A 13441-nucleotide genomic window follows, 5' to 3' on the forward strand; every position below is an offset into this window, starting at 1 on the left:
AGCTTTCTTTGAAATTTTATCCAAAATGATGCAGTATATCTGAAATCAGACAGTGTCTTTACAATCATTATTCCATTATAAATACACAAATTACTTGGTATTAGAATCAAATCAACCATTCACTGGTGAGAACCAAAGACCAAAAATGTGCTAAGTGGGCCATTTTGTACACCACGTTGGGCAAAATGGCCCCCACATATGGGGCAATATGGTCACCCCGTGGGGTAATATGGTCACCCCGTGGGGTAATATGGTCACCCCATTGAAAAACATAATAATTACCCTCAGAGTCACCAATCAAAACACTTTGAACCTGAAATAATATTTATTGTGAAAAATTACAGACTACAAGGTGAGATTATGCACATAATTAGGCACAAAAGTCACAGATGAAATTCACATCTTCTTCATCCACACCTGCACAACCATCATGGGCCCAAAGACGACAGACTGTGCACTTTATCCATCCTTCTCCTATCACACTATAACTTTCCCGGCAGAATAAGCACATTGTTCCATCATCATCCTCAGACTCGCTAGATTCTTCTGGTGCCGTAAATATAGCCCGTTTACCCTTCACTATCTTCTTTTTTGGCTTTTCTGCAACTTTCTTTTGCTTCTGAGGTTTTTTTTCAGCTCTCTGCTTTGCCTTCTCTGCCTTCTGTGCTTCCTGTCTTTTCTTTTCTTCAGCTGCATCAGCAAGTCGTTTCTTGTATGGGCTTGATGTTAAATGCTCTGACATTGACCTTTTTGATTGACGTGTTGTAGGCCTACCCTTAGCAGGAGTAGCCTTAGGTGGGGGACTGATTTGAAAGGGTGAAATGAACTCCCTACTGGTGCTTGCAACAGCAGGTCTTGGAACAGCAGCATGTCTTTGAGTGTTACCAATGGGTCTCACAGCATTTTCGGCCCCCTGGCTGGCAAGTTTAAAGTATATCGGACCCGTGGTTGTCGAGAAACAGCGGTCACAGACATACAAACATACAAACATACAAACAAACAAACATACAAACATACACACAGAGATTAGTGGAATTATAGATAGATCACCCTGCCCCTTTGTGAGAGTAAGGTCCAATGTTTCTATCTTACTTCCACAGAAAATCAAAATTCAAACAGTGACCATTTTGATGACCCATAATCCCTTATTCCTCACCCTCATTACCCGACTTGGTGAGAACAGCACTAACTAAAGCAGACAACAATCATGAAGCACCCTGCCCAATAGATGAACTTATATTTCAGTGCATAAAATGACATGGTATAAGTAGATATGTATAAGTTACATGCATGCATGCAGCCAGCCAGCCAGCCAGCATGCAAGCATGCATACATACATACATACAGACATACATACATACATACATATAGGGTAGGCCTACATGTATACATAGGCCTACATATTTGTAACAAAAATAAGAAACATGTATGGGGTAAAATGGCCCACTAAAGGGTAAAATGGTACCCCACGGGCCATTTTACCCCAGGGAAATGGACCGTTTTGCCCCATGAACGACCTCCATGAAAACCTGACATCATTGGAAACCACATGTACTGGGCAGAATGTTTCAAAGGTCAATTTTAGTGACTGACTTATACTCTAAAAGCATGCAGTAACACTAGGAAATATGAGTCACTCTGTCACCACAAACACAATTTTCTCACATACCTACCGATAGATCCTAGTAGGTGTCAAAATGTTGGATGGTTCAGCTCGAGTTCAAGACTGGATAGGGATGGCCACCATGTTGTTACTTTCTGCTAATCCACAAAGGAATGTTTTAACATGAACAGCCACAAGATGGCAGCAGCTGCTGGTGTAATATACCAAGGGGTCCATATGACCCAAGGGGTCCATTTTGTACCACTTTCTCCTACATCCTCTCTCACCTGCCACAACCAACTCACGCTCCGTGTCACTGTTACTACTCTCACCTCCTCACTCGGTCACGCATTCACCCTCACTCTCGACCGCGCACTCTGTCCTTATGCACCCGTCCGTTACACACCTTTCTCGCGCATCCTCTTGCGCACTCTCTCCCGTTACATCCTCTGTAACACTCCCCACTACGCGCTTCCATGTGCCCCCTCGCACACGCGCTACGACCAACTCACTCTCGACAGCACACTCACACCTCGGCGCGCACTTTTTCCTCACACACCCCAGAGTCGGACATTCTCGCACACCTCCTCCTTCGCACACCGTACCTGTCGCACACTTCACCAATGGCCTCTCACAAACACCCGGGTCCAAACCAACCCCCAAGCCGACTGAATCTTCCCTCACACCATATACATTTCCGCGTATATCGCCACTCACCTTGGCACATCATCTCCGCACCTCCTTTGCCACCTGCAAACTCTTTATTTGGTTAGCGAGCACACCATCACGATTTGAGCACCGACCTTGTACATATTCCATCACCTCCTCCCTTATCTCCCTCTTAGTTTCCGTCCGTCTCTTCTTAATTTCACTCACCCCCTCTTCCACTTCCTCTAACTTATGCTTCACCTCTTTTATTTCCCGGTGCGTCTCCTCAATTTCGTCCTCTAAGGCCACCTTGACCGTTTCTATGTGCGTCCTCACCTCCCGGTCCTTCGTCTCCATTGCCTCCGTCACCTCGTCCAACCTCATTGTCAGTCCCTCACGTACCATCTGGCATTCCCTCTTCGTCGCTATTGTTACGTGGTCCCCTCGGTGAATACCTGGTCTCAGTGACCCCCGGACCGTGAGAGGAACTTCGCCAGAAAGCTGTATTATATATGCGCTTTCGCCACGCAATCCATATGAATTTCACCCAAGAGACAACTGATGTTCAAGGATATATTTCAATGGTAATGATACCGTACAATTTCAATGATACAACCGCGGAGATTTTCCCCGAGCAATCAACAATACACAACCATCAACAGTTCCCACTCCACAATCAATTCCCTATGATTAAGATGGCCATCTTATATATGTGTGTCCCGGTGAGTACTCACGACCCCCTTTTGGTCTCGGTCCCGCACAATGTCTCTGGGCCCCTCCTGACCAAGATGATGGTCGGCGTCGCCGCACTCGGGCGGTTGAACGAACCCCGGGTGGACGTGTTTCCACCGGGCAGGTATCGTACCAGGCACCCCGGCGACAGCCCCTCATGGCCACGCGGAGCGGGTACGGGAAAGCAAGCCAAAAGCCCCACGCCGCTTGCCAGGCGTGTTAGGCCCCAACGGGCGACCCGTACGCGTCTTTTTAGACGGTGTCGCGGACGGCGCCAAACGCTGGGTCGGTGCACGGCCACACGACAGTTTGACGTCCACCGGGCAGGTATCCGCCCCGGTAACTCCTCTCGCCAGACAGGCTCGGGAACGCCGCTTTTCCACACGGCTCAATCAATCCCACCTTTCGTCGGAGCCGGGCGAGGAAGAAGAATACTCGTCCTTTTTTCCTCGTGTCTTTTCCTCTTCCGTTTCCGGTCACTTCCGTTTCCGGCCACTTTTTCAGAAGGGCTCCTGACCCTCCAACCACAACAACTACACAACAACTACAACTACAACAACTTAATATACTACACACGGATAAGCAAAGACCTGAATGGTAATTCACATACATTCACATAAATATGTAACACTCCCCCCCTTCAAGAAAGAAAGTTTGAACCCAGCGAAAACTTTCTTTGCCGGCCAATTTGGAGAAACAAACCAGATAACTCAACCCCCCCACATTATCAGTTCCCCCCGGGCACAGTTATCACTTAAAAATAAAGCAACCAAAATTTCCCCACAACCCCTCCAGATTACTCCCTCTGGACTAAGCACCAGCAACGACATTGTCCTTGCCAAATCAAACTCCATCTCATGACCCTCTGACTTTGACCGTCAGTTTCTTGTGAATGAAGGTTAAGGGGTTGATCAAAGATCCAAAGTTAAGCAACTCGATAGCACTTTTTCCGGGAGGCCAAGCCGAGTATTCACTACATGGATGCCTTTAGGAACGTGAAGTTCACGGTTAGTCTGTGCAGGAAAGTTCTCTACAGGGGCGCCTTGAGGAACGGGAGTTCACGGTTAGTCCGTGCATGAAAGTTCACTACATGGACGCCTTTAGGAACGGCGTTCACGGTTAATCCGTGTAGGAATCTTGGCTCGGCGGCTCCGCCGCATTCAGTGCTTCAACTTCTCAGAACTTCACTAATAATAATTATGGTGGGACCGCTTGTCCCTGTAGTCCCATGAATAGCGGTCTCCTTCTCGGCCACTACTTTGACAATCCTTCCTTCGGGAGCTGCCGTAACTCAGGGAGCCTCCATAATAATATTGATTGCGGCCACCACCAAAACTACCGCCCAGTTGTCCTCTCCTGTAGACCTCTCGACGCCTACGAAATGCCTTCCCTACTGTTATCGTCCGACCCTCCAAATCCTTGCCATTCCAATTCTTCTCTGCCTCTCTGGCGTCTTTTGTGCTGGCAAACGTGACAAAGCCGAACCCTCTTGACTGTTGCGTTTCCCAGTCTCTTACCAACCGCACTTCCACCAGCGGCCCATATCTGTTGAAGACAGAGGTCAGAACTTCTTCCTCTGTTTTGAAGTTCAGTCCCCCTACAAATAACTTGGCACTTTTGTCGCCATCCCGAGCTGGTGTGGTGTTATTTTCCCTGCTGGGCTCTTTACCAACCCTCAGGTTACCATAAACTTGACCCCCGGCCAAATCATTCCCGATAACCACAGATACACCCTCTACAGGAAGCGTGGCTTGTAAACCGACGGTGACCGGTCCTGACACCAAATCGGACTCCAACTGGATGACATGAAGGGGAGCACTAACACCGCCTCCGATCCCCTGTAAACGAACACTATCCCCCGTTGCCGTCTCCTCGGACCATGGCAAAATGACTTCAAGCATTAAAGATTGATGGGCCCCTGTGTCCCTCAATATCCTAACCGGTCTCCGGTTAGTCGAGGCTCCATCCGGTGACACAAACCCCTCTGAAATAAATGGTTGGTAACCCTTTTGATGGCGATTTCTTACGCTAGCCATCGCATTCGGAGTTGTAATAGTCGGACTCCGCTCTGGGTTGTCCCTTTTCATGAGGTAACAACTGGACATCAAGTGTCCAGGTTTCTTGCAAAACGCGCAAGTAGGCCCGGAGGAAAAACTCGTGGTCTGCCTCGGGCCCCCTGAAAAATACGTTTGTCTTGGGCCCGCAGCCCTCTGACTTCGAACAGGTGGGGTATCCGCGTTGTCCCCATAATCCTCTCGAGGCCGCCGCCATGTATTGTCGTTCTCCGCACCTGCTGTTCCCCACCTCCCCTGCGGAGATCTAGGCGAGGAGTTAGGTTCGTGGACCCCTATTCGGTGGGTTAAGGCATAATCATCTGCCATGGTGGCTGCGTCCCACAACTTTGGTACTTTCTTTTCCTGCAGGTACACTTTGATGTCCTCGTGGACACACTGCTGGAATTCCTCCACCAGGATCAAGTCCCGCAATGTCTCGAAGTCTTTCCCGACTCCTTTTGACTCACACCACCGATCAAACATGTTTTCTTTCACTCTGGCAAACTCCACATGGGTCTCACTCTCCCTCTTCCTGGCATTCCTGAATTTTTGCCTGTAAGCTTCCGGAACCAACTCATACGCTTTGAGGATGTGCGTCTTCAGTACCTCATAATCTGCACATTGGTCCATTGGTAGCGCCGAATAAATTTCCTGAGCTTTCCCCACCAGCACACTTTGCACGAGCATGGTCCAGGCCTCCTCCGGCCAGTTTAATTGTCGAGCCACTTTCTCAAAGTGTGGAAAAAATTTCGCGACTTCTTTTTCACTGAACGGTGGAATCAGCCTCACATGTCTGCCCACATCCCAGGTTTTCTGGTAAGGTGTCGACCCCGTCAGCAAGGGTGGTGCCTCTCCCCGTTCTCTCATTAACTCCAGCTCCTTGAATTTAATTTCTTGCTGAAGCTCCATGTCACGTTCCTTTAATTCCCTTTCCGCTTTTCTCTCCTCTGCTTCGAGTTCCCTTGTTTTCATCCTTTCTTCTGCTTGTTTCTCTTCTCTCCTCTCTTCTGCTTTCCTTTCTTCTTCTGCTCTTTCCTTTTCTGCTTTCCTTTCTTCTTCTGCTCTTTCCTTTTCTGCTTTCCTTTCTTCTTCTGCTCTTTCCTTTTCTGCTTTCCTTTCTTCTTCTTTAATCCGTTCCTGGCTCCGTAATTGCAACTCCAGTTTCCGGAGCTCAACATCTTCTGGTTCTTCGGGTAGCCACTCCCAGGCTAAGTCGTCCCATGTTCCTAATCCCACCATAGATTGTATCACCGTGGCCTGCAACTCTGCCTTCCTCAAATTAGTTCGGACCTCCAAGTTAAAATGTTTGGCCAATTTCAAGAGGTCCGACTTTAGCAACGCTCGGAACTGTGCCTCACTCGGGGTTACCACAAAGTTCTGTGCCACAAACGCCATGGTGCCTATCGTTAACACCTGTTACCCTTCACCCAAGACTTTACCCCAATTTCTCAAAAAAAAAATTACCAATTAATAATTAATTAATAAATTTTAATTAATAAAAAATTATTATTTTATTATGTTATACAATTTAAAACCCGGACGTAGACCCAATTGCGAAACCGCAAATCGTAATTTGGACGAGCCCCCAATTCTGTTACGTGGTCCCCTCGGTGAATACCTGGTCTCGGTGACCCCCGGACCGTGAGAGGAACTTCGCCAGAAAGCTGTATTATATATGCACTTTCGCCACGCAATCCATATGAATTTCACCCAAGAGACAACTGATGTTCAAGGATATATTTCAATGGTAATGATACCATACAATTTCAATGATACAACCGCGGAGATTTTCCCCGAGCAATCAACAATACACAACCATCAACAGATCCCACTCCACAATCAATTCCCTATGATTAAGATGGCCATCTTATATATGTGTGTCCCGGTGAGTACTCACGACCCCCTTTTGGTCTCGGTCCCGCACAATGTCTCTGGGCCCCTCCTGACCAAGATGATGGTCGGCGTCGCTGCACTCGGGCGGTTGAACGAACCCCGGGTGGACGTGTTTCCACCGGGCAGGTATCGTACCAGGCACCCCGGCGACAGCCCCTCGTGGCCACGCGGAGCGGGTACGGGAAAGCAAGCCAAAAGCCCCACGCCGCTTGCCAGGCGTGTTAGGCCCCAACGGGCGACCCGTACGCGTCTTTTTAGACGGTGTCGCGGACGGCACCAAACGCTGGGTCGGTGCACGGCCACACGACAGTTTGACGTCCACCGGGCAGGTATCCGCCCCGGTAACTCCTCTCGCCAGACAGGCTCGGGAACTCCGCTTTTCCACACGGCTCAATCAATCCCACCTTTCGTCGGAGCCGGGCGAGGAAGAAGAATACTCGTCCTTTTTTCCTCGTGTCTTTTCCTCTTCCGTTTCCGGTCACCTCCGTTTCCGGCCACTTTTTCAGAAGGGCTCCTGACCCTCCAACCACAACAACTACACAACAACTACAACTACAACAACTTAATATACTACACACGGATAAGCAAAGACCTGAATGGTAATTCACATACATTCACATAAATATGTAACACTATCAAGTCATTTTTTAGTTCTTTTTGTGTCACCTTTAACCCTCCTAGTACCGCAGTGTTCTTTTGTACCTGCTCCACTAACTCCGTCTGTCCCACCGTCAGCTGTTCCACCTCCTGCGTCAGGTCCTCTATGCCCCCTTGTAACTTTGCCGTCCCATTTCTCACCTCTTTCTCCATACGCTTCTCACCTCGCTTTACCTCCTCGCGTACCCCCGAGACCTCCTCGCTTACACCTCGTCTGATCTCCTCTCCCATTTCTCCCATCTCTTTAGTAGATGCCACACTCATTTGTTCTAATTCATCCCTCTGAGCATCCAATTTACCTTCTAACCCGACTTTCACCTCCTCTATCTGGTTCCCCATCCATTTGATTTCCCGGGCGGATTGCTCCCCTATCTCCGGCAATTTGCCTTCCATCTTATCTTCTAGCCCCGTTAACCCATTCTTTACCTCTTTTACCCCGTTGTCTAAATCCTCAATTTTATTGTCTAAACCCTCAAATTTATTGTCTAAGCCCTCAAATTTATTTCCCATATTGTTTAACCCGTCTCTTAATTGCTCACTAGTACCCCTCGCTTCATCCCTCATTGCTCCCAATTGCTCACTAGTACCCCTCGCTTCATCCCTCATTGCTCCCAATTGCTCACTCGTACCCCTCGCTTCATCCCTCATTGCCCCAATTTGGTCTCCCAGCCCCCTGTTCTCTTCCATGACGGCCCGCATTTGTAGCATGAATAGGCCCCAATCCATCGGCGGCGCTGCTACGGTCGCGGGTGCGGCGAAATTTGGTGCCGCTGTAACCACGTGCGCGAGGGCGCCATTTTGTGCACATGACACCTCCTCAACCACCTCACCATTGCCCTCCTCCATTTCCTCCCTCTGGTCCTGGGTTACCCCTAACCCCTCTTCTAGTTCCCCCACCGGCATCCCGCCGCCTTGACTATCCATGGCACGATTTTCAATTTGGGATGTTATAACAAAATTTCGGCTGCTCCAAATTTTGACCCAAATTTTTTTTTTGTGTTATAAAAAATTTGGTTCGGGACCCGAATCTCACTCCCAGACACCAATTGTTATGGACCGCGGATAAGATGTTAATTTGCCGAGCGGATGGCGCCGGGGCCCGAACCGTTAACAATGACTAAGACCCGAGTCCTTAAACGTGGGCCAAATCGTGCCACAGATATTCAATTTGGAAAAGACAAAGGCGACACGGATGTGAAGAAGAGGAAGAAAGAAGTAGGGAATACGAATATAATTTATTACTATGTACAGGACCAAAGAAACCAAGGAAGAAGGAAAGATAATAAAATAATTTACAGAAGAAATCAAGGAGACAGTGCAATGCTAGCTTACCTACAGTCTTAATTAACCCAGGACAAGACACACAAAACGGACGACAATCAAACTCACACGAATGGGGAAATGGCAGGCAGGAATGGAAGGACTGGTATGAGAGGAAGGTCCAACGGGAACCGGAGCTGGAGCTTGATCCTGCACGGGACGTCGGGCGGGATCACGACGGCCACCGATGCCACCACAAACTGGCCCCCGCGTCGCAGCGGGTCGAAACTGCGTGGTCTCAAAGCTGGTGGTGGTGAACTCCAAGCTGCTGGTGGTGGTGGTGGACTCTAAGCTCATCTGCCATCCCTGGCGCAACTCCTTTCGCACTTCTGGACTTGGACTCCTCTGCCGTCTCTGGCGCACTTCTGGTTTCGCACTTCTGGACTTGAACTCCTCTGCCGTCTCTGGCGCACTTCTGGTTTCTCACTTCTGGACTTGGACTCCTCTGCCGTCTCTGGCGCACTTCTGGTTTCGCACTTCTGGCCTTGGACTCCTCTGCCGTCTCTGGCGCACTTCTGGTTTTGCACTTCTGGACTTGAACTCCTCTGCCGTCTCTGGTGCACTTCTGGTTTCGCACTTCTGGACTTGGACTCCTCTGCCGTCTCTGGCGCACTTCTGGTTTCACACTTCTGGACTTGGACTCCTCTGTCGTCTCTGGCGCACTTCTCATTTCGCACTTCTGGACTTGGACTCCTCTGCCGTCTCTGGCGCACTTCTCGTTTCACACTTGTGTCAAAGGCTTCCCCTGCACTTTTTATAACCCCGCCGGCGATCAAGCCGCCGGCCGCTAGAACACGCCCATCGGTGAGCTCGCCTCGGCCCTGATTGGTCGGCACGGGCCCTCTGGCTCCACCCAGGATGACGATGGGCAGCACGCCCAGGATTCGGCAGCTCCTCCCCCTTCTTCTCCAAGCCTACCTCCTGGCTAATGGAGTCGTGGTGAATGCAGTTGGCAATTGAGGCTTTGGGAATGGGAATGAAAGGGGATCTATCTATTTGAATTCGGTGCAATGGAGTGTCAATTAATGGAAGACAAATCCTTAGCCTAATACACAGAATAAGGAAATAACTACCAACAAGGAGGAAATCTATGATTGGCTAATCGTGATTGTATATGACCTAACTACGGGACGCCCTTTGACCTTTATACACAACTGGAGGAAGGGAGGGTCCACAATAAAGCAATTAAAAAAACACAATAAAAAAACACAATCCTCATATCCACAACAATATATATATATATATATATATATATATATATATATATATATATATATATATATATATATATATATATATTAGTAAGGGCATTTTATGAGATATTTCACAAATCTGTTAACTAAATTGTTACCAAAAAATTTCTTCACCAATATGTTTGTAAAGGTGTGTAATAACATGTGTTAAAATGTTGAAGTTCAACTTCCGTGGGAAACCCAGAAAAAAAGCTGTTGAATTCGGGTACCGAAAAATTATTTTCGAGAATTTTTTAAAATTTTAATCGGCCCTTAAGTAACTTATGAGGGGTCAAATAAGGGTTTTTCATGATTCTGAGTTGATTGTTAACATTTATATTTTCACTTTTACATTTACACACAAAGTAGCTTTTATTTCACATACATATATATAATACTCAAGAGTTATTTCTCATTCACAATGTCAGAAGTTTCAACAGTCATTGTCTATGTGTTCTTCAGACTCAACAACATCATGACTGCAGTTTCTGCATGTAATGCCATTACAGACTCCACAGGCCGAGATGCACGTGACCCCATTCTTCTTGCAGCTGCATCGCCGGTTGCTGCAATCTCCATGACAATTACAGCTCGTGAACTGCAATAGCTCCTCAGGAGCCGTGGGGTCCAGTGTTGGAACTGGCTCATACCCATGCACACCTATTGTCCATCCATAGTCACTGGGGTTCAGAGACATGCTCTGTAGAAGGATCCAGTCCCGGGTCTGCAGGTAGGCACGGAGTGAATGTTGTGCAGCTGCACCCTCTGTTGGAGGTAGAGTCTCTGGTTTGATCACTCCTGCCGCTGCCTTCCTTGACAACATGTTGAACCGAATTTCACCCAATGTAGTATCTCGTCCATGGTAAATGTACTTGAAAATCGCAGTACCAGCCTGAATCACTGTTTCCTTGGTGGCTTCTGTGTCAAGGAAGATGTCGATGTACTCAGCCGCGTCCCCTTCGCAAAACCTAAAAAAAAGCACCAGGTCTATGTCAAGTAAAGTATAATGTAAAACAGAAATAAAATAATTATTATTTTTAACATTTATACTATGATGACAATGATTATAATTATTATTATTATTAGTATTAGTATTATTTGCCGACGTAATAGTAGTATTATCATTATTACCTGGCAAATAGATTGGGTGTTGGGCTAGCGGCTAGGGTGCCGGCTTAGGATCCTAGGATCCTGGGTTCGAATCCCGGTCGATCGCTGAATTAACGCCAGGGGGGTTGACTCAGCCTGTCATCCTTCCGAGGTCGGCTAATTGAGTACCAGTTCACTGGTAATTCCCTGGTTGTCGTTAAAGGCGGCAAAAAGGGTTGGCGTCAGAAAGGGCATCCGGCCGTAAAACATTGCTTCAAAAAGGGAACCAAAAAACAACAACCATGGTTCCCGAAAAAGGCCAACCCCTGCTTTGCGAGGGAAGGGAAGGGAAGGGGCAAGGGGGGAGATTTGAGAGGGATGGGTGATGGGGAGGATTTGGAGGGGAAGGGTGAGATTGGATTTTGAAAAGTGTACGATTCATGGGAAACGAACATTTTTTGCAAAATGAGTTTGAGACCTTCGAGTCAAAAATACGTTTGAGGACACTGGAGGAGGGGTGGAGTTCTGGATAGTTTAGGGAATTTAGAAAGGAGGAACTGTAAGAGATGGTATTATATATATCCCTGCTTTGCGGGGAAAAATGGCCTCTAAAGGTGGTTATAAATAGAGTTGTTTTCCCATGACCAGCGATTGCAGAAACCGTATCACACCCCGTGAAGGCGTGACAGAAGAGCAGGTAGCTCTTCTGTGTTTCGGAGAGAGATTCTTTGATCTTTCGGACGTCATAAGAGCCGTTTGATGTGGTTAAGAAGAGTGGATGGTGGCTGTCTGAGCTATGGTGCACCAGCATTACCAGCACGTCTGCATCTTCTGCCCGCACCTGAAAATATAACAACATGTACAAAGCATAATGAACCGTTCAAGAACAGATTTAACTTTTCAACAGTGTGAATTCTCTTATTTTTAAATTACCCCATCTCCCCCCGGGCTCCATCCAATAGTTATACTAACTGAAGACACAAATGGTACTGACCTCAACAGAGCCATCTGAAGCAGCAGCCAATGCCTCTCTCACAATTGAAGTGTCAGCATCATTGTCACACTGCTCCACAGTGATGTGATGTTTTCGGAAGGTTGAAGAGAGAAGGTGGATGAGCTCACTCTTGTTATGAGTGTTGTCCAGAAACTTTGCTCTTGGGGTCCAGTTGGACATATCCGGTCGAATCTGGAGATTACAGCAGGAATTCTTGGTACGCCGGATGTGGTCGTGATCTTTTGGTGATCTGCTGTAGCCATCAAAGACCACAATGATCTTCTGGGAGCAGCGGCCCAGATACTGCACGTAGCTCAGGTAACTGTTGGCGATCTCCTGCCAGGTCTGACGTTGTTCCCACTTCACCATGTAGACAAGCCATCCGCCATCAATTACGAGGGTGCAGCAGGGTTGGTTAGTCAAGTCAAGTGGATCAGTTAACGCCTTCAGGCTTGTATTTGAAAAGTCTGCCTTGTTTGCCTTGTTCATCTTCTGATCTTTGTTGCTGAACAGGGACAATGGGAATGGAGTCAGCTCATACTGTAAGCTTGTCTCAACTGTCATATCCCGCTGGGCGAAAATGATCAGTCGGTTGAACAACTTTAGTGAGTCAAGGTGAATCTTTTTCTCGTTGACCATGGGAAATTTTCTTAGTGATGACAGGGCTTTTATCTTTGACTTGACATCCATGGTCGACGTCACTGACTGTCCATCCAGCTTGATCTGCATCTCCATCCCAACTTCAGCTGCTCTCTCAGCATTGACTGCGTCATCTCCAGTGCTTGTGAATCCTGTTGAGAAAGACACGAGCAACTCCTTGTCTCTATCGTTGTCGAATGGCTTGATCTCCTCAAACCATTTTAGGACAAGTTCAACTGCCTCTGCATCTCGCTTCATCTCTGTCTTGGCAAGGTCTCTGTGGACTGGAACATGTTTACTGACGTCCTCCTCCATCCGCCGGTTGACATCAGACAGGTGACTGAGGGTGAGCACCCAGCATTTGTGGCCAGAAAAACTGTTTCTCATTCTTCCTCTGCTCAGTCCACCTTGTGACTTGGCTGCCTTCATTAATGTCTGCTCAATGCAAATGTCACACCATGTGCCGGACCACTCATGACTTGAGTAATGGACAACGTGGTTCCCGTGGGCAGTGAGACGTTCTAAGGTGTCTTTGTAAGCAGGCAAAGTTTCTAGTTCCTTCATGAGTTGACAGTACAGC

At 47.8% G+C, this 13441-nt stretch overlaps 1 protein-coding gene across 1 annotated transcript; it reads right to left on the reverse strand.

Annotated features, from left to right (window-relative positions):
- Positions 1 to 370: 370 nt before the first annotated feature.
- LOC144893395 (uncharacterized) lies at positions 371 to 12957 on the reverse strand. Its single transcript, XM_078783987.1, has 3 exons — positions 12223 to 12957; positions 11835 to 12069; positions 371 to 690 (listed from the first exon to the last, which is right to left on the reverse strand). The coding sequence occupies exons 1-3, from the start codon at positions 12955 to 12957 to the stop codon at positions 371 to 373; spliced, it is 1290 nt and encodes a 429-aa protein (XP_078640113.1).
- Positions 12958 to 13441: the final 484 nt, after the last annotated feature.

Source organism: Myxine glutinosa, chromosome 8 (assembly GCF_964187855.1).
Source record: "Myxine glutinosa chromosome 8, kmMyxGlut1.1, whole genome shotgun sequence".
Lineage (NCBI taxonomy): Eukaryota > Metazoa > Chordata > Myxini > Myxiniformes > Myxinidae > Myxine > Myxine glutinosa.